Source organism: Anser cygnoides, chromosome 13, assembly GCF_040182565.1.
Source record: "Anser cygnoides isolate HZ-2024a breed goose chromosome 13, Taihu_goose_T2T_genome, whole genome shotgun sequence".
In the NCBI taxonomy this organism is placed as follows: Eukaryota; Metazoa; Chordata; class Aves; order Anseriformes; family Anatidae; genus Anser; species Anser cygnoides.
The window spans coordinates 11,583,477-11,608,485 of record NC_089885.1 but is presented as its reverse complement, the minus strand read 5'-3'; the positions used below and the strand labels follow the sequence as shown (position 1 = coordinate 11,608,485).

Here is a 25,009-nt window from a genome sequence, read left to right as displayed (position 1 = left end):
TCCCTTTGTCCCCTTGTCCCTATGTCCCCACGTCCCCCTGTCCCCGCCCCCTCCCTCCAGAGGGGGGCGCTCTCTCCCCCGCGCCCCTCCTCTCTATGCTCCCCGCTCCCATCTCCTTCCGCTTCCGGCCCGCTCTTTCTCTTCGGCTGCCGCCGCCAAGATGGTGGGTGCGGGAGCTCCGGGGCCGCGGCCCTGGCTCCATCCGCCGCCATCCGCCCCCGCGGCGCCTCGGCCCGGCCGGGGGGGGCGCTGCCCTTGCTGGGGGCCGCTCGGGGTCTCGAGGAGAGGCGGCGGGCCCGGGGCGGCGGCGCGGGGCCCGTCCCGGCGGGTGGGGGCGGGGGGGGGGGGGGGGCCGGCCGGCCGTGCTGACTGACGGGCTTCTCCCCGCTGCCGCAGGTGAACGTGCCGAAAACCCGCCGGACCTACTGCAAGAAGTGCGGCAAGCACCAGCCCCACAAAGTCACCCAGTACAAGAAGGGCAAGGACTCGCTGTACGCCCAGGGTGAGCTGGGGGCGGCGGGGGGCGCGGTGCGGCTGGGGCAGGGGCGGGGCTGCTGCTGGGCAGCTGCAGGCCGAGGTGTGCCAGCACCGGCTGGAAGCTCTGGTTGTGCTTGTAGCGTGTCTGGGGTATTGCCTGAGTGTGCTCGTTTCCCCCTGTAGGCAAGAGGCGCTACGATAGGAAGCAAAGCGGCTACGGCGGCCAGACAAAGCCCATCTTCCGCAAGAAGGTCAGTGCGTCTCCTCTAAGCCTTGACATCCTCACAGTCCGCACGCCCTGCTGAAGCGGGACACATCTGCCTCCTCGGCCGTGGGCTGGTTGTGTGCTCGAGCACTGCCACAGCAGCTCTGTGCTGGTAGTGGTGTCTAGGCAGTGTAAGAACACAGTTTCCACCCCAGGTATTTGTCCTTGCTGCACTCTCTCATGTAGATGCTCCTTTTTCATGCTGGAGTGATGCAGCCTGTGTTTGTGAAGCAGCTTCTGCAGGGAACCTGATGCTTGAGAGCATGGCCTTAATGGGAGTGATGCTTTTAATGAAAGGCATATTTTCCCCCTTGCTAAAAGGAAAGAAAGCCTGCTATTAGCTTTCCAGATGTTCTCGAAGTGATGGTAGTTTGTCTTTGGAACTTGTTTTCCAGGTCTGTGAGGCCCTGCATAGCCAGGCTGCCTTCACTGGCAAGGGCGCAGTGGGGGTGAAGAGTTCCCAGCCCCTGGGGGTACTGCAGAACACTTTCCTTGCAGTCTGCACTCCCAAGAAATCCATATCGCTGAGCCAACAAATCAGAGCTGCTGTTCTGAGAGTCTCAAAGCAGAAGTGGGAGGAGTGGTGCATTCTGTTAACGGCGCGTTAGAGCGATGTGCTGCTGCCATTCTTCCTCTTCAGTTTATGGGGTGCCTGGAATTGCAGGCCTACAGCGTATTTCCCCTCTCCATGCCCCTTCTGCTAAGAGATGGGGACAAAAACCTTGAAATTCGCAGCAGGGAATCAAAACCTGACAGACAGATTTGTCAGAGTTCTCGTGCAGAGTGCGTAGCTGTGCTTACAGAGCTACTTGGCTACCTGCCGGAAAGCCCCGGTGTTGTGCTGGAGACTTGCAGGAAGTCTGCCAGCAGGAAGAAGACAGGTTAGGGGTTGTTCAAGCTGACTTTGTGCCAGGAAGCTGGGAGAGTTCGCAGGAGGTGCTCCTGCAAGCAGGGTACGCAAAGCAGCAGTACTGCTCTCCCGGTTTGGCACTCCGCCTGCACGCTGCCGTCCCCGTTGCTGTTTCTCTCCAGCCAGCACCGTGCGGGTGAGCAGCTGGGGTTTGTAACCAGCAGCTGCGGCTCCGTCCCGCTGCTCCAGCGCCCTCACAGCTTTGGGTTCTTCCCTCCGCAGCCTTCAGGTTAGCATCTCTCTTGTCAGTAGCTGCGGCTCTGCGTTCAGCACGTCACATCGCTGCTCCTTCAGGGGAAGGGTTGCCAGCTTTCAGGCGTTTCTTGTGGGCTCTCTACCGAACTCCCCGAACGCTGCCGGGGCCTGTCATCCCACGCCCTGAACAAGGGGCTGCTCCTCGGTGCGTTCGCTGGAGCAGAATCCCCTCCAGTGGGACTCCCCCCTGCAGCAGCCCAGTTGCTCTGAGACCAGCCCCGTCCCAGTAAACGCTTTTGCCAGCGTCCCTTTTAAACATGAAGCACGGTTGCAGGTGAAGGCACAGATCCACTAAATTCTTTTATGGGTCTTCTAAGGTACCTTCGCATGTTTAATGGAGGGAGCCCAACCGCGTTGGGAGTTTCCTGTTTATGTTTCAGGAATAAGCTGGTGAATCTTAAGCAGCGCAGATAACAGGCTTTTCCCTAGGGTGGCACTTACCTGCTTTTGGACGCTTTGTTCACTGATAGCCCCTGCTCTTCTCCTCCCAGGCCAAGACCACAAAGAAGATCGTGCTGAGGCTGGAGTGCGTGGAGCCCAACTGCAGGTCCAAGAGGATGCTGGCGATTAAGAGGTGCAAGCACTTTGAACTGGGAGGAGACAAGAAGAGAAAGGTACGGCTGCGTGCCGGGGACGGCTGGTGTGGTGGACGGTGTGGTCCTGGACACAGCGGGGGCCTGGGGGGAAGCACAGAGGCGGTGTGTCAGGCCGAGGGGTTAGCAGCAACATCTCTGGTGGCCTGCCGGCCCTTGGAGGAAGGGCTGCGGAAGAGTATTGTCAGACGTGGGAGAGGGTGAGATTCAGTGGTGAGTAAACTCGCTGTCTCTTCCTTTTTGCAGGGCCAAGTGATCCAGTTCTAAGCTCCATCCCACAGATTTTGGACTATATTAAAGTAATTGGAAGAGACCTGTTGCTTGTTTCGTCTGTATCTCCTGCTTTTGGTGGGGTGGGACTTACAAGTACATGAACCCAGCTGGAAGGTGTTCCTTACAAAGCCGAACAGTTTGACTTGATTGCTTAGGAAGGGTTTTGAAGAAACCTTGCCCATGGTTAGCATCTCCTCACGGCGTTCCAAGAGGTACATAAAATAAGTCCGAGCCTGAGGCTCTGCAGACTTGTGCACCAGCAGCATCCCTGCGGGAGCTCTGTGGTGGTGCTCTTCAGGCTGACTTGAGAATCTCTGTGGCAGAACGCTGCCTTCAGAAGGGCCGCTTCTAAACTTCTGCAGCGTCTGTTTCCTTTAAAATAGTTCGTGCCTCTATTACAGCACTTGTATTTTAGAAGTACTTTAAACCTCTGTGGTGAATCTGAATTGTTGGTAGATTAAGTAATAATTGGAAAAAGGCTTGGAAGTGCCTGCTGCAGTTGTGTAGCTGCCCAAGTGGACCTTTTTCATCTTCGAGTGCTTGGCCTGGAGGAGAGGCAGACAAGATTCCTTGCAGCAGTGAGGTTTTGGGGTTTTTTTTTGACCCAGGAAGAACTGGGGTAACTTGAACTCCCCTGAACAGCCCTCACACTTCTCACAAACAGACTGACGCGACGCAGGAGCAGAGGCCCTGCAGCAGCTAGCGGCTCGGACCAGAGTCTGCATTTGAGGAAGCAACCTCTGCACCGTCAGCCAGCGGTTACTTACCGCAGCTCAGCTCCCAGCTGCCTGCGGAGGCTGCGAGCTTTGTGGCAGCGCAGAGCAGCGATGGCTCGATGCAGTTAGCTCCCCCAGCTGGGTGCTCTGCTGGAAGGTGATGCTGGCATAGCAGGCTTCCGCTGCCTGCCTCCTGTCTCGCTGTTGTTGGCACCTGGTCTGGGTTATTTTCCTTAAAAATCCCAAGCACAGCACTTAAGCATCAAGCGAGGGGCGACTGCTGAGCCGCAAAGTGTGGCGCGCTTTAGGACGGGCTGTCCTGGACTCTGGCAGCAAGCCACTTACAGGAGAACTAAGAGAAACCTTCACCCTTTTTAGGGAACGCTTTAATTGGAGTTTGTAACCACCAACATTAGAACAAATCAAGGCATCTGCAGCGTGTGGCAGCCAGCAGAGAACAGACACATACGTGATAGTTGCATAAGAACCTGTGTGACTTTAGCCTAAAGACTGCTGCCAGCAGCTAAAGAAAGGCAGTTCTCTCTGGGAAGGAGTCCCCAGGGCCCCTGTGAAGAGCGGGAAGGGGAACCGTTGTCTAGAGGGAAGTGCCAGCCACAGGTAGGAGGCCTCCTGGGGTAAGGAGCAGCCCTCAAAGCCCTGTTCTAAGGCACCACACACGTCACACAGAGTAAGCAGGCAGCCGAGAACTGCAGTGATTCAGGCCAGTCCCTGAGTTCAGCGCGTAGAAGGCGATGACACCACACTCTGGGGAGGGGGTGGGCTTTCTTTGGCAGCTTTTCTGTTTTTTTTTTTTTTGGGGGGGGGGCTGAGTGTAGCCGTACAGCCCAGCTCGCAAAGCAGAAGCGAGGCAGCCGAGCTGCGTTTCCCTACTGAGCCTGGAGAAGAGCCGTAGGGTGCCGCATCTGTCCTGCGCGTGGCTTCAGCTGGTGGGGCAGTGGGTGTCAGCAGCAGCTGGTGCCCTGCTGGGGCCCTTGTAGCCCCCTGGAAAAGGGCAGTTAGGTGAGATACCCGAGAAAGGGTAAACAGGAGAGGAGCGACCCTTTCTCGGTTATTTCGTGGCAATGGGGAGTCGGGCAGTTGGGGCATTAGGCAAAAGATCCAAGGTCCATGGAGAAGCACTTGAGCAGTGGATGCGTTAGGACACAACTAAGGCATCCTGCCTGGAGGAAGCGGGCAGACCTCTGGCGACAGCGCAGAAGGCGAGGCTTTCGAGAAGAGTGTCTGTGTGCCTCCTCCTATAGCGCCGCCACCCTGAGCAGCACCGTGCCTGTCGGGTTTACCTCCACGCTCAGGGAGGAGACCCAGTTGTGCACCCCCCAGTCCCTGCTGCTCGGCAGGATCTGCCGGACGGAGCACGCGGGGTTGCAGGCCAGCCCGTTGCCGAGGAAGGCGAGGGAGAAGGAGAAGTTCTGGGGCCCCCCGATTTCCTGCTGGTACAGCACCGCCACGGCGTAGGCTCTGCCCGACAGGGGCCGCTCCCATAGCTCGAAGTTTTTGTCCTGCCAAGGAGAAAGCAGACCACGGGGCTTGCATTAGGGGAGGGAGAACTTACGGTCTTCACGCCCGGGTGCCTAAGCAGGCTTCAGGAACAAACGGGCACACCGGGCTCCTGTTGCCAAGCCCTGAGCACTTCTCTGTGCCACACATCCCCGGCGTCTGCTCTCTGGGGAGGCCGGCAGCCCGTGCCCCAGCGCGCACCCCCAGCCGGGTCAGCCGTACCTTGGTGATGCGATATCCCTGCCTGCCCAGCGGATCCTGGTTGATGGCGATCACCTCTTTGTTCTGGAGCAGCCACTTGGCCTCGGGGCTAATGCGCCGCAGGTCGTTGGACATGAAGAGGGGAGCAGCCATAATGGCCCACATGGCCATCTGGGTCACCGCCTGGTCCCAGCTCAGCCCGAAGTTCCCAATCACCAGCTGTGACGGGAAAAGAAAAGTGCCTGGTAACGCTGCCTGCCCAGGAGAAACTGGGCCACCGCGCTGAGCGCCGGTAAATGACAGGATGCCGAGGGTGGGACCCCCTCTGGGGACCGGTTAGATAGGCTGAGCTCCAGGAGCAAGACCAGCCCGTTGGGGAAGACACGGGTGGCAATTCCCTCATCACGTGCTTGATCCTAGGGCCCCCTCAGAGCCTTTGGCCCCGGTGTTTCTCCCTCAGATCCCTCCCTCTGCCTACAGCAGAAGAAAGGAGTTTCTGCTGGCGCTGCACGGTGCTGCTCTACTTGCCATGTCAGGGTCGTTCCAGCCTCCCGGCCCAGCTATCTTCACAATGCTGTCCTGGTGAAGCGCTGTCCACTCCAAGATGCTCTTGATGCTGTTCCAAGAATCGTAGACATCAAAGAAGTTCCTCCAGTGATTGCAGTACTGTTTGATCTCCGTGTAATTGGGCTGCCAAAACAACGAGCGTCATTAACCAGAGCGCTTGTCCGTGCGAGATCAAGACTGTACACAAAGCTAGGCTGCATCAGGAATATTTTGGGGGAGGACTATTAGAATACCTTCCATCGCCAGCTAATTTAGCATATGTTGGTTCCGTGGGATGCCTTAACCAATAATTCCAGCCTGCCGTGCTCCACACAGCACCATCCCCATCGCTCCCCTTGGGAGAACAGCCGCGGCCACCGAGCTCGGTTAGAAAATCCCCTCAAACGCTACTTTACCCAAGGTGGGGTGGGAGCAGCGGAACTAAGGTGTGACACCCTAATAATTACTGCAGTTTCTCGGGTTTACACCCTTCGGTGACTAATGCATTTATCTCTGTGGGAGGGATGGCCACATCCTGTCCTGGCAGCGCAGGGGAGCCAGCTGTGGGTGGAGAGCACAACGTCAGTCACGGACCCTGGCTGGCAAAAACGCGCTGATAAACACCAGGGAGGATTCCTATTAAATAGGCTGCTCTAAAACTCTTTCCCGGTCCCCTGAGGTGACCGTAAGGCTGAGTCTGCAGCACTCTGCACCGCGGAGCAGCCAGGAGGAGTCACACCGAGCCGTTTGCTGGCTGTGCCCGCATTGCCAGCATCTTGCTGCTCAGCTCCTCGGAGACAAAGCAGATGGACGCTGCTGTTCCGCAGCTGCCTCCAGCCAGGCTGTGCCTCCAGCAGCCCGCGCCTGCGTGCTGCAGGATCCTGCTAAATTCTTCTCAGCAGAGCAGTGACTCGCCTCAGGTGCACCTCCGGGCGGCAGAGGAAAAGTGTTTTTTCCTCCACCTTGCAGTCTTGTTCTCTGTCAGAGCAGAGAGCGAGTTCCCTGGGAGGCTGCTCTGCACTCTTAGCACTTTCCTGGTCCTCCCACTGTGCGATGCCAGCCCTGAGAAACGCTCCTTACCTGCTGCATGGGCCTCAGGTAGAAAGGCCATTCGCAGGAGTACACGATGGGCCTTCCAGTCTTGTTCAGGGCCAGAGACATCCTCCTGTAACCTAAGGGAAGAGAGCAGACAGGTTACACAATCTCCCGGGTCACGGAGAACTAATCTACTGTCACAGGTTCAGGTTTCAGTTCAACTCTTGCAAAATCAAGGCCGAACAAGGCAGCCAGCCTCCTGCCTCGCAAGGAAAGGCGAGCTTCTTCACGGCTTTGCTACCAGGTCCTGCTGTTCTGTGACCGATCACTTTGTCTCCTGGTTTTGGCTGGGACAGAGCCCCAGGAAGAGGCTGTGGTTTTGCTGTGTGGTGTTTTTTTCCTGCAAATGCCTGGGAAATACAAGTTGGTATCTATCAAACTGCTGGGTACAGCTTCAGTGGTTAATGTTGCGGGAATATGTCCTTAGGAAGGACTTGTGCCATATGGACTGGGCAGCAATGCAAAGCCACTCGTTCTGTCCTGTCCTTGTCCCCAGACAGCCCTGTTACATCCCTTTTAATCAGCAGAGAGGGAACGAAGAGCCCGCTCTCTCTCCTGGAACCGCTTCAGGATCGCACCTGGGTTACACACAGGATCCAACAAGAGCTTCCAGCTTAGCTGCTGCCTGCGGTGCTGAGCCGAGCTCCTGGCCCCAGCAGCCAGCATACGCCGGACCAGCTGGCTTTGATGGGATTGTCGCTCGGGCAGGTTCCCTCTGCCAGACCCAGCCGGGACTGTAGGATTCCCGCTGCCAAGCGCTGTGGTGCTGACTGTGCCAGCAGGGAGAGCCCAGTCAACAGAAAACCACCTTCCGAGCCTCTCTGTCCTTCCAGCAAATCTGCTCCTGGGGTGTGCTTGCGGAGGGTCTGTGGCCGAGCCCCCTGAACGCAGCACGTTACCGAGCTTTCTGCTGCTGGCTCGCCAGCCCTGTGTGCAAACAGCTCCTGAACTGGCATTTACCCAGGCAGGCTTTAAAATGAAAACCCCAGGAGGTTTTTCCTCTTCAATTTTTGCTGTTAAAAGCCCTGATAACTGCCCTTTCTGCAGCTGATGCAAGCTGTTCTGGCTTACAGCTGATCCATTATGGCACAGCCTCGCCGAAGGGATGAAGGGTTAAGTGTGTGAAGTGTCTTGAGCTCTCCAGTAAAGGCACTCTAGAAGGGCAAAGCCTCTGTGGTGCTAAGAGCTGATGCAGCACTCCGCACAGAGAGCCCCCGGAGTACGCAGTCGGTGTTTGCTCAGCACCACGCAGCCTCTGGTGTGAGAAAGCTGCTGCCTCGAGCCCTGCCTGCGAGCGAAGCTCCAGGAGGGGGGAGGCTGAGCAGCCAAAAACCACTTGGGCCAGCAATACTCGCGGCCTTTGAGAGAGCAACCTTGAGCTCGGGAACACAGCCTCCTACCTGCTTCTGTAAGCAAATCCCTCAAACGAGCGTGCTCAGGGAAAAGCGGATCCCCAGGGGCTCGGGACCGCTGCTGAGCACCTTGCCTGCGCGCCCACCTTCTGCCAGCAGCTCCAGCGAGCCGGAGTTGCAGCCATCGAACTTGAGCAGGTCCACGCCCCATGAGGCGAAGGTCTGGGCGTCCAGCTCGTAGTGCCCGTAGCTGCCGGGGAAGCCGGCGCACGTCTTGTTCCCGACGTCGCTGTAGATCCCCAGCTTCAGCCCCCGCGCGTGCACCTGGGCCCGGGAGCAGACAGAGGCCAGGGGTTCATGCACCGGCCCCGAGGCCACCTCCCCCCCGGCCTCCCCGTCCCGCCGCGCTCCCGGCGCTCACTCACGTAGTCCGCCAGCCGCCGGATGCCGCCGGGGAAGCGCCGGGGGTCCGCCCGCAGCCTGCCACGCTCGTCCCGCGTGGGGGCCGCCCAGCAGTCGTCGATGCACAGGTACTGGTAGCCTGCCTCCCGCCAGCCCTCCGCGGCCATCACGTCGGCCATCTCGGTGAACAGCTGCTCGCTGCGGCCGGGAGCACAGCGGGGCTCGGCACCCGGTACCGGGACACCACCGGGGACAGCACCCCCAGGACCGGGACACCAGCACCCCTGGGACTGGGGCACCAGGATACCGGCACACCGGGACAGCACCCCCGGGACCGTGACACTGACACCCCTGGTACCAGCACACCGGGACACCGGCACACTGGGACACCAGCACCCCCGGTACCGGGACACCAGGACACCGGGACCTCTGGTACCGGGACACTGGCACACCGGGACACCGGCACCCTGGGACAGCGGCACCCCCGGTACCGGGACACCGGCACACCGGGACACCGGGACCCCCAGTACCGGGACACCGGGACACAGGCACCCTAGGACACCGGGACACCAGGACACCGGCACCCCGGGCACCCCGGTACCGGGACACCGGCACACCCTGTACCCCCACCGCCAGCCCCCCTGCCCCCGCGGCCGTACCTGACGCAGCGGCGGGGCTGCGCGGTGCAGTCGGTGCCGCAGAGGAAGCGCTCCCAGTGCAGCCAGCCCATGGGCGGCGTCCGCGCCACGCCGTTCTCCAGCGCCGCCGCCGCCGCCAGCAGCAGGGCGCAGAGCAGCGGCACGGCCGCCGCCATGACGGCCACCGGCGGGTCACGTGGCGCTGGGGGGGGTCACGTGGGACGAAGGCCGGCGGTGCCCGGCCCGCCTCGCTAGGGGGCTCCGCCGCCCCGCGGTGGGGCTGGGGCTGCGCCTCAGGGGCGCGTAGCGGGAAGTGGCAGCGGGGTGGCGGGGCCGGGCCGTGCCAGGCACGGGGCGTGAGGCGAGCTGAGCGCTCGGGTCCTCGCCTCGTGTTAGAAACCCTCACAGAATCACACAGTCACACGGCCACAGAACTGAAGGGGTTGGGAGGGACCCCCAGAGACCGCCATGTCCGACCCCCAGAGACCGCCATGTCCAACCCGCTGCCACAGCAGTTCCCCGCAGCAGCTTGCCCACGTAGCTGTCCGGACGGGCCTTGAGTATCTCCAGAGAAAGAGGCTCTACAACCTCCCTGTCCCAGCGCTCCGTCACCATCACCGCGAAGGAGTTCTGTCGCGTGTTGGTGCAGAACTTCCTGGGCTCCATTTTGTGGCCATCGCCCCTTGTTCCGTCCCCACAGACCGCTGAGAAGAGGTTGGCCACATCCCTCTGTGTCGCACACAATTGCCCAGCTCCAGACCCGGTACCTTAACCATATCCTGCAGGTGTGGTCGGTCCGTCCTGAAAGCTGTCTGTCTGTCCCTGTGAGTCCGTGTGTCTGACACCCGTCCCCCTCCCGCAGGCCACACGAGGACAGCAGCTCCCATGTTGGTCCAGGGCTGCTTTTTCAGCAGACACGCTTGGTCCCGTGTGTGACCTCTCCTTGCTGCCCTGGGACCGGCTCTGCAGCAAGACGGGCGACTGGGTGGGTGCTGTGGGTGTAGCAGGGGTCCCCAGCCCCCTCTTTTGGGGTGAGGATCAACAAAAGGGCAGAGCCGGGCACCGGACGGTGCTGCCAGGCCTCCTGCAGGAGGGCAAGGTGCTGGCACCGGGGGCTGGCAGGGAGCAGGGCAGGAGGCACCAGCACCCATGGGCGCACAGGAGCAGGAGGAGGCAGGTTGCACGTGTCCGTGGCTGCCGGGCCGTAAGCGTCCCGCTGGCAGGCGGTCAGGAAGCTGCCGGCGCCCATTATGCTGATTTTACAATCTGGGAGTCACGTTAACCCGGTGTAACTCCATTAGCTTCAATTTACACCGGCAATTAACTCAGCCACGGCTGCTGGTCCTGTGCCCACGGCTGCCTCCTGCGGCAGCCAGGACGTGTCCCGAACGTGCAGCACCATGCAGGAAAGGAAAAACCGGCTCCAGCTGAGATCTGTGGGCTCTGTGGGGGACGGAGCCGCCTGGGCTGGATGCTGCCCGAGCTGCACCCCCAGCCTGGGCACTGCTGCTGTCCCCAGGCACGGGGACACACCGGAGCCATCGGCTGGAGAGCAGCAGTGCGGGTGTCCCGGTGGCTCCTGGCTCAAGCTGGGCTGCTGGGAGCACTGGGCAGGGGCTGAGGGCCGCTGCTGGCCCCCAAAAGGCTCCTGGGGTGCCCGTGGGGCCGGAGGGTGGCAGTGCTCCCCTAAATGTTCACCACCACAGTGCCAGAAGTGAGGGCCCCTCTGCTTGGCTGCAAGCAGAGTTGATGCGGTTTATATTATGGTGTCATTTTTTTACTATTTCCATTTTTCTGGGAAGCACCAGGTCTTGGAGTCAGGGTGATTTAAGGCTGACCTCGGCTTTTCTACCCAAACAAACCCCATGTGCCCAGACCTGCTGCTCGTAAAGGAGGGCACCGAGGGCAGGCAGGGAGGAACGCAGGAGCGTCGCAGGGTTTAGTTTCTCCCAGCAAAAGAACAAGCCGGGCTCCAAGCCCGCATGCCTGCGCCTTGCCTTCTCCCCTCCCCACTGCAGAAACCCTCGCTGGGGGCCGGCGGGGCGATGGGGCTGCGAGGTACGGGGTGCCCAACAGAGCCGATCTGTGAGACTTGGCCGGGAGCACAGAGGGAGATTGATGCTTGCTTGCGAGCTCGGCCGTCAGCTGCGAGCTCTGCCTGCCCCCACGCCAGCTGGGGACAGAAGCGCTGGCCCGGGGTGGCACCGCGGGGTTGGCGTAAGCCCCCGGGACAGCTGGCAGTGCTCTGAGGCTGGCGCCGGCCCAGGACACACGGGGAGGCTGGGACACTCGATGTATTGGGGTGTCCGAGCACCACCATGGAGCTGGAGACCCCCCCGACCCCACATCTGTCCCCACACACACACCTCGGGTCCTGTCCCGCAGGCAGGCCCCCATCAGACAAATCACCCTATGGGGGTAACGAGGTCTGGGCATAATTGCAGGGCTGGTGCATCCTCGCCCCTACATCCCTCCCGCAGCTGGGAGCTGGAGCCGGATCAGGCCACAGGGTCCTGGGCAGAGAGAAACCCCCAGCACACCGCTGAAAATCCCAGAACGGTTTTATTTGTGTAGGAACTTGAGGCTGTTTAAAAACCCGCAGGTGCTGGAGGTTTGGTTGGCCACCAGGCACCCGTAGGTGCTGTCCACGTGCCGGCATCACCTCCCGACCGGCTCCCCCCGAAAAGCAAGACTCTGAAGGCTGCCTGAGGTGGGGCAGCAGCACGGGGGGGCGCCCAGCGGCGGTGATGGGCCGGAGCCATCTCAGCCTGTCCTGGTGGGCCCTGCCTTCCCCTGGGGCCGCTTCTCCTCCACTTGCCCATCTGTGAAATGGGTGCGCGTGGCTCAGAGCAGGGGGGGGGCTCGCAAAGCAGGTGCTGGGCAGCTCGGCAGCGGGGTGTGGGGGCGTAGGGCTTTGCTCCAGGTTATTGGGGAGAGGGAGGGGGCAATGCCTGCGTGGGGGCAGGAGGGAAGCTGGGGGCTGGGGGTGGCATTTCTGCCCGGGCTGGCTTCATGGAGTTGCTTCACCCCTCTGCCCGTGTCCAGGCGGGCCTGCCTGGAGCAGCAGGTCAGTGGGTGCCCTCGCTGTGCCGTGGTGGCACCGGGGCCTCTCGGGAAAGGGACAAATCCCATCCCCGTCCTGCCCTGCCCGTGCCCGCTCCTGGGGGGCTGCGGCAAACCACCCCACCGAGGACGCGAGCCCCGCCTGGGCTTGCTGTGAGCAGGGGGAAAGGAGAGCATCAACACATTTCTCACTGCAGGACCTACAGAAACGTTGCCTACTGCTTTTATTTCCAGCTAAGCACGGAGGACGTCCAGGTTTGGAGGGCTGGAAGCCTTGCTGAATTTTGAAGTCGAGGGTTCAGATGCTCTCCGGTGGAGGAGCAGCTGGGGTGAACCTGCCCGGGGACACCACACCCGGGGGCTGGAGTGGGGCTGGGGGAAGGAAACTGGGGGCCGGGGTCAGCAAGGCTGGGGCGATTCCACCCCCTGCTCTCTGCTCCTGGCACCGCGGTGATGTGCCGCCACCTCCTCCCGAGCAGCACGGCTGCATCCTGCGGCGGCTGCCGGTGCGGATGTAGCGGTGCGGAGATGCCACCACCACCGCCCCGCTCCTCCAAGGGGGCCAGCCGAGCTGCCCCACCACTTCCAGCCCCAAACAACCTCCCTCGGCAGAGGGGCTGTGTGCCCCATCCTGCCCGGGGTGCTGAGCAGCTCCTGCCCGTGGGCTGTGCGCCATCCGTGTTCCTTCTCCATCCGTGGGACCAGGGCCCTGGCAGGGCGGGTGGCGGTCGGGGATGGGGAAGGACCTCACAGACATCGCTCCTGGGACAAGAGCAGGGGCAGCGCTGGGCTGTGCAGCAGGAAAGCTGCCTGGCCCCGACCCTTCGCTGTGCCTTGGGGCTGGGAGGGGGCCGGAGGGGCCCTGTCCCTCGCCAGGCTGGGCTGGGGACTGTGGCCGGGCACAGGCAGGGGGCTGCCTGCCATCTCCCAGGACTGAGCTCCGAGCTCTCTGGGAGAGAGGACTGCGGCCTCTTGCCTGGCTGATGGTGGTCCACAGCAGCCCGGGGGGGCAGCAGCCTGACACGGGGGTGCGGAGCGATGGAGGGCATTGGGGGGAGCGGTGGGGTCCCCAGGGTCCCAGCAGCGCAGCATCCCCGGGTACTGGAGCCCTCCCAGCAGCTCAGCGTCCTGGGGTGCCCGGGGTGGAAGCCACACATGGGGCAGGAGGGTGCCTTCCCCAGCTGGCCACGGGGACCTGGTCCCCTCCCTCAGCACCCGGAGGGACACGGGGGCTGCCACGGGTCCTCGCCCCGAGACCCAGCCTGGATGTGCCGCTGCTCCGAGGTGCGACAGACACAAACGTGGCTCTGGCTGGGCTCGTGGCCTCCAGGTACTCGGGGGGGCGTCTGGCCGAGAGGTGGTCCCTCGTTTTCGGGCCTCAGGGCACCGGGTGGATGTCCTCCGAGCGCAGCACTTTGTAGATGACCCAGTAGAAGATATTGAAGACCAGGAAGGTGAAGGGGAAGACGGCTCGGGAGATGGTGTCGATTCGCTTGGCCCGGTCGACGTAGCGCCTGCGGAGGGTCTCCCCTTCCCGCAGCAGCGCGCTGGCCGGGGGGGGGCTGTAGATGCCGGGACCCTCCCCGGGACCCTCCTTCGCCTGCAGGCAGTGGCCCAGCCCGTAGCCTCGCAAGTAGAAGCGGCTCTCGCGGGCGAGCTCTTCCTCCTGGCGGGGGAAAGCGCCGTCAGCCAGGCACCCCGCAGGGAGCGGGTGTGCGCTGGGGATGGATGCCCCGTGTATGTGCCAGCCCTGTGTGTGTGCCAGCCCCGTGTGTGTGCCAGCCCCGTGTGTGTGCCAGCCCCGCTGCACGCCCGTGTGGGTGCCTCAAGCCTGCAGGCGGAAGCACGGGGCTGGCAGGGGTAGCCAGGGGTGTGGGGGATCACGGGGCTGGGATCAGGCACACGGGGGTGCGAGGGTGCTCTGAAGGACCCCGGGTGCACCCACGGGCACCCCCAGCCCTGGCAACCCAGCACGGGGACCCCCAGTGCCCAGCCGGGTGCCTGGGCAGCCCGGCTCTCAGCACAAACGTGCTGGGGTGGACTGGGGGAGGTGGAGTCCCGGCCAGCAGCACCCGCACTCCTCCCCGACAGCCGCCCTTCGTTAGCGAGCTGCTTCATTAGCAATTCACTCCAGCCTGCTCATTCACCCTTTGTGGGGCTTTGCGTGTCTCCGGGGCTCTCCACGGAGCCCCATCCTCGCTCTGTGCCCACACAATGTGGGTGCCGGGTCCCAAGGCCGCCTCCGACCGGCGCTGCCCTCCGAAGGGCCTGGGCGAAGGGCAGCACCCGGCCTGCGTGGGCACCCGGCCGGCCAGGGGGCTCTCATGCGGAGAGCCGGCGGCCGCGGATCTTTATTTAACTCAGCAATCTGCCGGCTAAGCAAGATTTCCCGGTGGGAAGAGCAGCACAGGCTTAAATCGCTGAGACGAGTCCTCGTGTGCGGCTGAGGTGTGCTCCCCTGCCGCAGCGGGATGGAGCCGCCTGCCCCCGTGCCCCTGGGGAGCCGCAGCCATTCCCCGACCCCAGCGGGACCGGCCCGGGGGGCTTCACCCATGTGCTGCATCTGCAGGGGTGCAGGGCTGGCCCTGGGGGGGCTCAGAGAGGGCTGGGGCGGCCCCGCAGCTGCCCGGCTGGATGTCCTTGTCCCCCAGCATCCCGCTGCATGCCTGGGAGCCTGCCCTGCGCCGCTGCCCCTGCCTTGTCTCCTCCCCACGTCTCCGGCTGCCAAGCGCCCATGTGGCCTGAGCACACGCACACAGTGGTGTCACTGCAGGGAGAAAATGCCCCGAATCTGCATGTGCTGGGTACAGCGGGCAGGGAGAGCCCTCATCCTGCTCTGGGTGCTGGCAGGGAGCCGAGGAGCAGCCCGGGACCAGCTCTCTCCATCACCCCAGCCTGGTTCACACCACTGCCAAGGGGGCTGCGTCGGCCTCGTTTTACAGCAGGGGAAACCGAGGCACGGAGCTGGGTGTCCCCAAGGAGCCGGCAAAATCTGCCGCATCCCCTCCCTCTCAGACCTGCTTTCAGCCCAGGGACAGGTAGCTCCATCCTACGGCCGGGTGCCCTGCACGGATCACAGCCCGGCTCCTTCCTCGCACCCCCGCCGGCCGGCAGAGCTCTCCGGGGGGGGCTCCTTTGGGTCAGTGGGGGGGGGGGGGCGTGGGGGTGCGCTGCGCTGCCCGGGGGCTGCCCGAGGGTTGTGCTTTACCCTGGAGCTGGAGAGCTGCGAGAGCGTCGCGTAGGTGTGCTCGCCGCTGTGCTGGCTGCTCAGCTGCTGCAGGGACTCGAGGCTGGCTGTCCCGCTGCTCAGGCCCTTTTGGTGCGCACCAAACAGAAACAGGACAGCGGGTGACCCATGGCTCTGCCCCGGCCGCGGGGACGCGCGGGCAGGGAGCAGCCGAGGGGCAGAGAAAGCCCCTGGGGCAGGAGGTCTTGTGCCGAACGGCGTCGCCAAGGCCGTGCCAGGAGGGTGCCGGCTGCCTTCCCTGAGCATCGCGCGGGGCGGGCGCCTGAACTGATGGGTGGACGGAGGGAGGCTCTGCGTTCCCGTACAGCCCGGTCCCGGGCGCCCTGTCCCTGGGCAGCACAGCCCGGTGCCACCAGGTCCTGTTGCTATTTCCCTGCCCTGACGCAGCGGCGAGCCTCTGCTGCCGCCACGGCGGCGCCTGCCCCGGGGGAGCTCGGCGTGCCTCAGCCCCACGCATCCCCACGGGGCAGGGAAATGCTCGGGGGTCTCCGGGCAGGCAGAGGGGCTCCGTGCCCACGGGTCCCCGAGGTGCCGGAGGGGACAGCCCCGCAGGCACGGGGACGGCAGCCCTGAGGACGGGGACGTGGTGCCAGCGGCGGGGAGGCACTCACCATCCTCTGCCGCCGCTGGCGCCGCCGCAGGCGCATGAACTCCTTGTGCTGCCGGGACACGAAGTTGACGGCGGCGTACTCCAGCAAGGCGGCGAAGACGAAGAGCAGGCAGACGGCCATCCAGATGTCGATGGCCTTCACGTAGGAGACCTGCGAGGGGACGGGGGGGGGGGGTCAGAGACGGGGGTGTCCCACGGCCCGGCCGCTGCTTCTGCCTCCGCCGTGTCCCTCCGTGCCCTCCTCGCAGAGTAACGCCGTTCCCAGCTTGGAGAGGCCATCCCCTGCAGCTGCACGCCCAGAAACTCAGGGGAGCGTGGCTGGGGGTTTCGGCTGAGCCTTTTCTCTTCTGAAACTGCTAATTGCCCTCAAGCCAGGAGGGACGTGCTGCCAGCCTCCGCCGACTTGTCCTTACTCCTGCCGCCCTGCGATGCTGGGGGTGAGGGGAGCCAAACTTTGTTGCTTGCAATCAGGTTTTTTCCTGGTGTTTCAATCAGCACTGGGGTGCAGATGCTGCCTGCAGGGGTCTTAAAACCCCAAAGGTTTCTGCTGGCAGCGCTGCTTGCAGGACCACGAGTGCCAGAGCTCATCCACCCAAGCGGCACCGCGTCCCCCCCACCGGCACGCAGCCGGCGAGGCTCTGGGGACCCCTCCCCAGGACAGGGCTGTCCCCACCCCGGGGCTGTGGGGCCACCAGCGTGTCCCCAGCGCTCACCTTGGGCAGCGAGGCGCGGGAGCCGGCGCTCTGCGTGGTCATGGTGAGCACGGTGGTGATGCCCAGGCCCACCCGCGCCGGCGCCGCGTCCATGTTGATCCAGAAGGAGACCCAGGAGAGGATGACGATGAGCAGGCTGGGGATGTACATCTGGATCAGGTAATAGCCCATCTGCCTCTCCAGGTGGAACTTCACCTCGATGCAGGTGAACTTGCCTGCGGGGAAAGACGGCCCCGATGGGCGAGGGGGGGCCCCGTGCCGTGCCGGGGGGCGGCAGAGGGTCCCCAGGGTGCTGACCTGTGTTGTAGTACTTGGTGCAGTAGCCCAGGTCCTTCTCGTCCCTGAGGATGAACTGCGGCAGCGTCAAGCCCTCCGCCACCTGCACGGCCTCCTGCTCCTCCAGCCACTCGAAGATCAGGTCGTTCATGGTGTAGCCGACTGGGGAGGCGACGGAGGGAGCTGTGGGGCAGGGGGACGTGCACCCACTCACCCCCACCCCGAATTACTCCTCCTTCACCCTTGCCTCCCCCAGAAGCAGGGAGATGCCAGGGGATGGATGGGATGGGATGGGATGGGATGGGGTGGGATGGGATGGGATGGGATGGGGGGGTGGGATGGGGGGATGGGATGGGGTGGGATGGGGTGGGATGGGGTGGGGGGGTGGGGTGAAACAGGCCTTGAACCCCTCCAGGTGCTCACAGCTCTCCAGCTGCATCGTGCACGTCTGGATGTCCATGGGGAAGTTCTTGAGGTCCATGGGGCAGGACAGGATCAGCGTCAGCCTGGAGGAGGCAGACAAAAGGAGGGGCTCGCTGAGAGCTGCCGAACGGGGGGCGAGAGGAAAGCTTCTCCTCCCTCCCTCGAGCCCTGCGCCGGAGGAGAGGGGCTGAGCCCACGGCACCTGATGCTGTAGAGCACGTTGCCGTTCTTGAAGATGCGCAGCAGCTTGTTGTCGGTGGTGACCTCGTGGAAATTGGCCCCTTTCTCGTTGGCAAAGAACAAGTCCGGCTTCCAGATGGAGTCGAGCATGGAGGGGTCGAGGTCGAGGGAGTCGTCAGGGTACTCGCGGTAGGCCAGTCGGGGGTCATTCCACTGCTGCCGCAGGAAGACGTTCACCCGGTAGTCCTGGGGCAGAGGCACGGCGTCAGCAGGGCACGAGGAGGAGGAGGAGGAGGAGGAAGGTGGGGAGGAGGAGGAGCAGCGAGGTGCTGCCCGCAGCAATCCCCGCGGGCCCTGTGGGCGCCGGGCCTCGCGCATTCCCCGGGAGAGCACCCCCAGGAGAGGAGCCCCTGGCGAACCCCTCACCATGGTCGTCTCGGTGACGGAGCCGAAGCTGTTGATGAAGATGTTGCACGTCACGTTGACAGGCGGGCCTGGAAAACGAGCAGGCAGCACGCAACCTCTCGCTGCTGGCCGGGAGAGACCAGCACCTCGGGGACACGGGCAGGGACCCCGCACCCTGTGGGGACCCCCACAGCCCGCCAGGGAAAGCCCCCGAGGCCCATGCCCGTCCCCTGGGGCTGGGCAGCTGTGTGTGGGTGGCTGTCAGGTCAGGAGGCCTCGCACCCGCCCCTTACCTTTGAAGTTGGGCCGAATCCGGGCATCATACCCTGACGTTCGTCCCATAAGCTTGTCCAGGAAATCAGAGGGCGACATGGGCTGGGGCGAGCTGCGGGAGGCAGATTTGATCTCCTCCCTCCCTGAGACCAGCCTGCGGGGCGGAGGGGGCCGGTCAGACGTTTCTCACCCATGTCCGAGGGTGCCCCGGCGAGGCGGGAGCCCCCAGGAAGGGCGTTTGGGGCCGGGTGCCCGTGGTGGGGACGGGGCACAGCGGCCATGGCCCCGTGCCGTGGGCTCTGGGCGCTGGCAGGCACTGGGAAGAGCCAGGAGGGTGTCCCTCGGGATCAAACACCGGCCCAGCACCTCCCAGCCGGGCACCACGAGGAGCTGACAGGAGCTCTCCCACGCTGTGCTGCCGAGGATGATGGAGGCTTATTTAAACTGACCTTGGAGAGGATATTTTTGCGGACGCCTCTTAGCCTGCCAGTTTCCCTCCTTCCATCAGTCTATAATGATCATTTCAAGGAACAATGCGAGAGACAAGTCGCTCACCACATGGCCGGGCACGCGGCTGTGGCGGAGAGGAATTAGCTGGAGACCTCTGGACACAAAGGGAGCTTTGAGAGCGCTGCTGGTGTGTCCTGCTCCTGCTCGGGGCTACGGACCCCGTCATCACAAGCACGGCGCGATGCGGGGAGCTGGGAACCTCTGGGATCGTGGGCAGGCCAAACCCACACCGTGCTCCTACCTCTGCTCGGGGGATCAGGGGGCATCCCGAGGGGCTTGTGTGCAGCCTTGCTGGCCAGAAACGGCCACGACAGCCACCCAAAAATGAGCCAGCCGTGCAGGTTTTCCCTTACTTAATCGGGGACGGGCGGTGGAGAGTGCCTGGGTCTGGGCTTGAGCCAGAGCAAAAGGCTGGGAGAAATTGTGCCTCCACCAGCTGCTAAGAGGTGCGCCCCTCGGAGCGGGGAGAGAAGCAGGAGGAGGAGGAGGAGGGCTGCAGGAAGGCAGGTAGCAAGGAGTTAAGCCAGACCTTGCCACATGGCCGTGAGCCGTGTCCTCTGCTGGGGAGGAAGATGAGGGCTCTCCCTGGAGCATGCGGGAGGAAGGCTCCCAGCTCCCTCCCTGGAGGCTCAGCCCCCCCCGAGCAGCAGCAGACCTGCAGCCCGGGCCATGCTTGCACCTGGGGGCTGCACAAACGCGAAGCCTCCCCCGGGGCTCCGCTGCAAGCCGGCGGCCGTGCACGTCCCCTGCGCACGCGCTGGGCTTTGGGGGCACTGCCTCCCCCGGGGATGCTGCTGCTGACCTGGCAGGGCACTGCCAGGCCCCGCAGCTCAGCACCTCCGTGCTGGCGGGGCTGGAGAAGGCTCACGGCTGCCCAGGAATATCCTGATCCCAGCATTTTCTGCCTGTGCAGCGGTGCCATGTGGATGCAATCCCCCCCCTCCGCACCACAAACACTGCAGTCCCCCCTGTGCCGCTCCGGCTGTACTGGGATGGGGACCGGGTGCTGGGACGGGGAGCGGGCTCAGCCCTGGGGGCACCGCAGCCCCCCCCAGCCCGCTCCCTGCTCCCCAGGGACACGGGTCCCCTGCCAGCCCCCTGCCCGTCCCGCTGGCCCCTGCGTCCCGCCTCGTCCTGGTGGCACCCAGGTTGGCAGGGAGGGGACAAAGGGATTTGGGGACTTTGGCTCCTGCACCCGGGGGGCTGCTCCCGCACCCACGGGCACCCCACTGGCCTGGGCCACCTGGGGGCTGAGGCTGGGACCACCCTGAGCCTCCCCCCGAATAAAAAACCCCAAACTGACGCACCGGGGCTGCGCCCGGCTCCGGGGGGACGGGGGGCTCCGCGGGGAAAGCCCAGAGGGGGGGTCCCGGCGGAGGGCCGGGCTCCCGGGGGACACCGGGGGGGGGCCTCGAGGGGCTCACCTGAGAGGGCCGCGCCGGGGCAGGAGGCAGCCGAGGAGGAGGAGGAAGGCGAAGGCGCCGGCCCGGAGCGCTCCCATCCCGCAGCCCGCAGCCCCGCCGCCCCGGGCTCACGGGCATGACCCGGCCGGCGGCGGCGGCGGCTCCCCCGCTCCCGATCCCGCAGCACCGGGGCCGCCGCCGCCGCCGCCCCCCGGCCGGCCCCGCTCCTCATAGTCCGGGGCGAGCGGGGTGGGCGCCGGTCGGCTGCGGCCACCGGGAGCCGGGCGGAGCTTCCCCGGTGCGGCGGGGAGGAGGCGGGCACGGCGGCGGGGAGCCGCCCGCCCCCGGCCCCCCCACCCCCGCCCCGCCGCCCCGGGGGGGGGGCTCCGCTCCCGACCCCCCACCCCCGTTCCCCCCTCTCCGCCCGTCCCGGAGCGCGGGGAAGCGCCGCCGTGCACCGGCACCGGGACCCGACGGGGCGGTCCTGGAGGGGGCGACCCCCCCCGGGGACCCCCGGGGTTGGGGGTTGAGGAGCCGGGCCCGGGGGTTTCCGGGGGTCGGGAGCCGGGGGTCGCGCCGGGGTGCCCCGGGGAGCAGCAGCGGGACGGGGCCGAGGGACGGGACGGGGCTGGGGGGTCCGGCTGAGCGTGGGGAGCAGCTGGGCTCGTCCTGCCCCACTGCGGGGCGCCTGGTTTGGGGTCCGAGCCAGCTCTGGGCTGCCCCGCAGGGGCAAGGACCCCGAGGGGCTCAGCACCCTTCAGTGGGTGCCCAGCGCTCGCTTTTGCCGGGGGGCCTGGCGGATGGGAACCCCGTCCCTCGGGGAGCCTCGGGAGGCGACGTGGGCGGCGGGCTGTGCGTGGCAGGGGGGCTGCGGTGGCTGCCAGCTGAGGGAAACTGAGGCAGGGGCTGAGGAGCCGCTTGCCCGCCGGGCTGGCATCGCCCGGGCTCGCTGGGGCTGCTCGGCTGCCTCTGTCCCAGCCCCTGGGGCACCCGGCCGAGCCGCAGAGCCTTGCCCCTGGGCCCAGGCAGCCTGTGATTAACTTGCAGGGAAGCAGACAGGATTTCAAAAGGGGAAAAAAGCGCAGAATAAATGATTCCCGGCGGACACGCCGTTCAGGTTTCCCTTCACCCTACCGCGCCTGGCTCATCTCATTTATCTGTATTAATTACACTGTGGTAATGGCTAGGAGCTGCTGTACGAAGCCCTCGCTGTGGGGACCCGTGCAGGACAGCCGGTGACGTCCCAGAGGAGAGGTGCGGGGCTCCCCCAGGCCCGACTGCCCCAGGGCGAGAGGGGGGGGCCCTGCATCTCGGCGGCGCGTTGCTGGGCTCTGCGTTGGCTCCTCAGAAAGCTGGCGCAGGCTTTCGAGCGCTCCCCGCAGCGCGTGCTGTAGCAAGGAAACGTGACCGAGGCTCGCCGTGCGCAGCAGGGTTTTGGGTGGGGGGGATTCTGCAGCGAAGGGGCGAGGGCAGGGGGCTGCAGCCCATGGCGGGGGGCACGCAGCTGCGAGGCGGCGTGCGGCAGCCCCCCCGCCTGCTCGCCAGCAGCCCCGGGAGCCGGGAGCAGTCTCCTCCGATTACCGTTGCCATTAATGTTTGCGGGGCCGCGGTGCTGGGAGGGAGCAATCAGGATCCGGAGCCCGGGGGGGCCGAGCAAGCGCACGCTGCACGACAGCTCCTCTTCCAGAGGCTGTCCCAGCTAACCCGAGCTGACACCGGCTGCGGGAGGGGGGCAGCCCCAGCCTCCCCCCCCCGTGGGGAAACTGAGGCACCCGCGCTGCGTATCTGCGTCCCTTATTCCCCAGAGAGGAGCACGAGGCGGTTTTCCTGCCAGCAGCGAAGGCGCCGGGCACAGCCAGCCCCGGGGGCAGGGTGCAGGGACCTCGCCGCCAGCCTGGTGCAGAGCCGGGGCTGCCAGCACGGCGCTCCCGGGGGTGCCCCGGCCCTGCCCCGGCCCCGTCACGCTGCTGGGGACGGTGTCAGGCTCTGCTGATGGCAGAGACGCAGGCAGCAGAGGTTGGGGCTGCTAAGGCAGGGAGGAAAACACGTTTTTATTTATTTATTTTTGATTCCTTCTCCTCCCCTGTCTCTGAGCTCACGTCAAACTGTTCCCCTGGGGCCGGACTCCTGCCCGCAGCAAATGTGCCTGGGTCCAGAGCCTCCAGGAGGGCTCTGCCCACGCACACCGCCTGGACCCCGACCCCTCGCTGCTGCTCGGCCCCCGGATTGCCACGTCTCTGTATTTAATCCTGCCTGATAAATGTTGTACTGACTTCCCAGCCAACACAATTTCAAGTGGCTGAGTGATTAAACTCCTTGAAAACGTCTTTTTTTTTTTGTAATTATTTTTTCACAGAAAAGGTTGACAGGCTCTTAAGCTCGATCTCGGGATGAACAATTGCCTCTAAGATCAATTTTGTGCCACGAGTGCCACGGGGAAGAGGGAGGGAGGCAGCGGGCAAAGGAGATGATTTGCTCTGGGAACACGGCCCCAAATAATCCCTGGGGTGCCTGCAGCGTGAGGGGCAGGAGCTTCGGGGGACACAGCTCTGTGGTGGGCTTGACACAACCTGCTGCAGCTCCCCTCCTGCTTGAGGGGCTCCGGGAGGGAGGATTCCCCCCAAAGCCCCCTCTCGGCTGCTGCAGGAGCACGTGGGCACCTTGGGGAGTCCCCAGGTGTGAGCGATGAGCACCCGAGTGCCCAGAGCCAGCTCCGCACTTCTCCCTCCCTTGCTGCTGTAGGACTGGAAATTTACTGCAGAAGCGAAGATGTCCCCGGGCTGGACACGGGCAGCTGCCCACTGCGCAGACGTTCGGAGGCATCTAATCGGGTGTGAGATCGCTGCTGCAGAAAAGACCTTCCCAAGCGTGCCCGTGCGTGGCCGCCAGCCCGCTGCTTGCCCCGGCGGCCAGCGTGTGCCCAGCTGGGGGCTTCTGTCTTCGTCCAGCTTCCCGGAGCCGCGCCGGTCCCCACGTGTCCCACGGAGGCTGCACCACGGGCCGGGAGCGCTTTCCTGGCTGAGGCACAGGGCTTCTCCTCCGGTGCTGCTAAACACGGGGCCCCGGTGCTGGTTATGTGGCTCAAAGAAGTCAAAATTTGGCCATTTCTGCCAAGTCCCTGTTTTTCTAGGGGTAAATGCCATGTGGTAGTTCAAAACGAGTCCCGCTTTCAGGAATTTAAGCCCAACATCCTGACTTTGAAACAGCCGGAAGAGACACTTCCCGCGGGACGCATGCCTGGAGCCAAACCCTTTTGGTTTTTGGGGAAAGTTTGACATGGTTCACGCTCACCCAGGCGTGGGGGCACGGGGATCTGCTCAGGAGGCAGGGGGCAGGGGCTGACGGGCAGCCCGGCGGTGCCACCGGGACGCTGCGCCTCGCCCAGCCGGGCAGGGCGGCCACAGAGGAGATTGCAAGGTGAACCGGGACGTCGGCCCGAACTCCAGCTAACGTCGCTCTCCAGCTCTGTGGCGCTTGTCCAAGCTAAAAATACCCCTGCTGCTGGTACGGCGCGGGGCGGGCGCTGCAGGCGGCGGCTGCAGAGGGATGCTCCGCGCCGCCGGACCCGCCAAGGGCATGGGGCTGGGCTCCCGCTCACCCAGCAGCTCCTGCTCCACGGGGACCCGGCACCTCTCGCCGGGCTGTGCTCCCAAAACGCCCCTCTGGGGGAGAGCGTGGGGATGGGGGATTTTGGATGGACGCCGCCAGGAGCCCGCTTGGGGCAACGGGAGGAATGGCTGGGTCTCCATCCGACTTCCATCTTCCACCTCCACCAGGCTGGGGATCGTGTCTGCGGATGGAGCAGCTGAGGAGGGAGATGCAAACAGATTGAAGGCCGGATCGACCTCACCAGATGATCCCGTCACCTTGGCGAGCCGGGCACGCTGAAAGGGGAGATTTAATTTAGATAAGTGTCAAACGAGGCTCCCGGGTCCGGGACCAAAGCCTGGCACAAGTGCCAAAACCCTCAGCAGGCTCCTCACCGCCCCAGGGTGACCTGGCCCTTGCTCATTTTTGTGTCTCTTCTCCTCGCCCATGGGTCACCCTGTTGCTGCCTGCCTTGTCCCCAAATTGCTGGGGAAGTTGAGGGGAGGCCGCTTTGGCTGGGGCATGCCCGTGGGCAGGGCTGCCTCCCGGCCAGGATATTCCCAGCAATGGCCCTGGCTGGCGAGGGCCCCGCCGCTCCCACCACCTGCAGCATTTCCAACCACCTAGGAGAAAAATCTGCTGGATTTTCACACCGCAAGACTCCCCAGCCTCTGCCCCGTGCCTCCCCCGTCCCCAGTCCCCTGTGGCTTCTGAGACTGTGAAGGAGCAGCTGCGGAAAATCGATGCCTTGGCCAGCGCCGGGCGCTGTGCTGTTGTACAGGGATGGGGTGGAGGCACCGTGGTCCCCGGTCACCTCCCCGTTTTGGGGTGCCCGGCCCCGTGCATCCCAGCTGCAGTTGCCATGGCGATGAGCATCCCACGAGCTCCGGTTCTTTCCTCGCCTCCGCATCGCTCCTGCCCTCGGCCCCAGCGGTCCCCGAGCACGAGAGCAGCAGGAGAGCAGCGGGAGCGGAGCGTGCTGCGGCGCTGTGTGGCGTTAACCACAGGCTGCCCGGCTCGGCCGAACCGCGAGGGGTTATTTTTATTTGCTAGAGCCCCCCCCGGAAGGATGGGTTT

At 64.4% G+C, this 25,009-nt stretch overlaps 3 protein-coding genes across 4 annotated transcripts; 1 reads left to right on the top strand and 2 right to left on the bottom strand.

Annotated features, from left to right (window-relative positions):
- Positions 1-26: 26 nt before the first annotated feature.
- RPL36A (ribosomal protein L36a) lies at positions 27-2,813 on the top strand. The gene is made up of 5 exons (XM_067004955.1): positions 27-163; positions 397-502; positions 661-728; positions 2,399-2,521; positions 2,747-2,813. The coding sequence occupies exons 1-5, from the start codon at positions 161-163 to the stop codon at positions 2,765-2,767; spliced, it is 321 nt and encodes a 106-aa protein (XP_066861056.1). The 5' UTR covers positions 27-160; the 3' UTR covers positions 2,768-2,813.
- A 1,497-nt stretch (positions 2,814-4,310) lies between these two features.
- On the bottom strand, positions 4,311-9,449 carry GLA (galactosidase alpha). Its single transcript, XM_048077068.2, has 7 exons — positions 9,263-9,449; positions 8,627-8,801; positions 8,348-8,525; positions 6,835-6,926; positions 5,737-5,898; positions 5,230-5,427; positions 4,311-5,009 (listed from the first exon to the last, which is right to left on the bottom strand). Exons 1-7 carry the CDS (start codon positions 9,415-9,417, stop codon positions 4,746-4,748), a joined length of 1,224 nt encoding a protein of 407 aa, XP_047933025.2. The 5' UTR covers positions 9,418-9,449; the 3' UTR covers positions 4,311-4,745.
- Positions 9,450-12,488: 3,039 nt separating this feature from the next.
- On the bottom strand, positions 12,489-20,559 carry LOC106037661 (glycine receptor subunit alpha-4). 2 transcript variants are annotated; one of them, XM_048077023.2, is made up of 10 exons: positions 20,366-20,559; positions 18,452-18,585; positions 18,180-18,247; positions 17,776-17,999; positions 17,574-17,656; positions 17,172-17,312; positions 16,875-17,089; positions 16,163-16,312; positions 15,513-15,617; positions 12,489-13,970 (listed from the first exon to the last, which is right to left on the bottom strand). In XM_048077023.2, exons 1-10 carry the CDS (start codon positions 20,440-20,442, stop codon positions 13,683-13,685), a joined length of 1,485 nt encoding a protein of 494 aa, XP_047932980.2. In that variant the 5' UTR covers positions 20,443-20,559; the 3' UTR covers positions 12,489-13,682. The 2 variants fall into 2 exon arrangements, with proteins under 2 accessions (XP_047932980.2, XP_047932986.2); XM_048077029.2 differs by lacking the exon at positions 15,513-15,617 and having other exon boundaries at positions 20,366-20,558.
- Between the last annotated feature and the right edge of the window lie 4,450 nt (positions 20,560-25,009).

Excerpts from the sequence above, each read along its gene's own strand:
- LOC106037661 (XM_048077023.2), bottom strand. The coding sequence starts at position 20,442 with ATGGGAGCGCTCCGGGCCGGCGCCTTCGCCTTCCTCCTCCTCCTCGGC. Across the intron at positions 17,657-17,775 it reads AACGTGCTCTACAGCATCAG|GCTGACGCTGATCCTGTCCT; the intron begins GTGCCGTGGGCT and ends TGCCTCCTCCAG. Across the intron at positions 15,618-16,162 it reads GCCAGCGGCGGCAGAGGATG|GGCCTGAGCAGCGGGACAGC; the intron begins GTGAGTGCCTCC and ends GCGCACCAAAAG.
- RPL36A (XM_067004955.1), top strand. Across the intron at positions 503-660 it reads GGACTCGCTGTACGCCCAGG|GCAAGAGGCGCTACGATAGG; the intron begins GTGAGCTGGGGG and ends TTCCCCCTGTAG. Across the intron at positions 729-2,398 it reads AGCCCATCTTCCGCAAGAAG|GCCAAGACCACAAAGAAGAT; the intron begins GTCAGTGCGTCT and ends TTCTCCTCCCAG.
- GLA (XM_048077068.2), bottom strand. The coding sequence starts at position 9,417 with ATGGCGGCGGCCGTGCCGCTGCTCTGCGCCCTGCTGCTGGCGGCGGCG. Across the intron at positions 8,802-9,262 it reads CAGCCCCGCCGCTGCGTCAG|CGAGCAGCTGTTCACCGAGA; the intron begins GTACGGCCGCGG and ends TCCCGGCCGCAG. Across the intron at positions 8,526-8,626 it reads TCCGGCGGCTGGCGGACTAC|GTGCACGCGCGGGGGCTGAA; the intron begins GTGAGTGAGCGC and ends TCCCGGGCCCAG.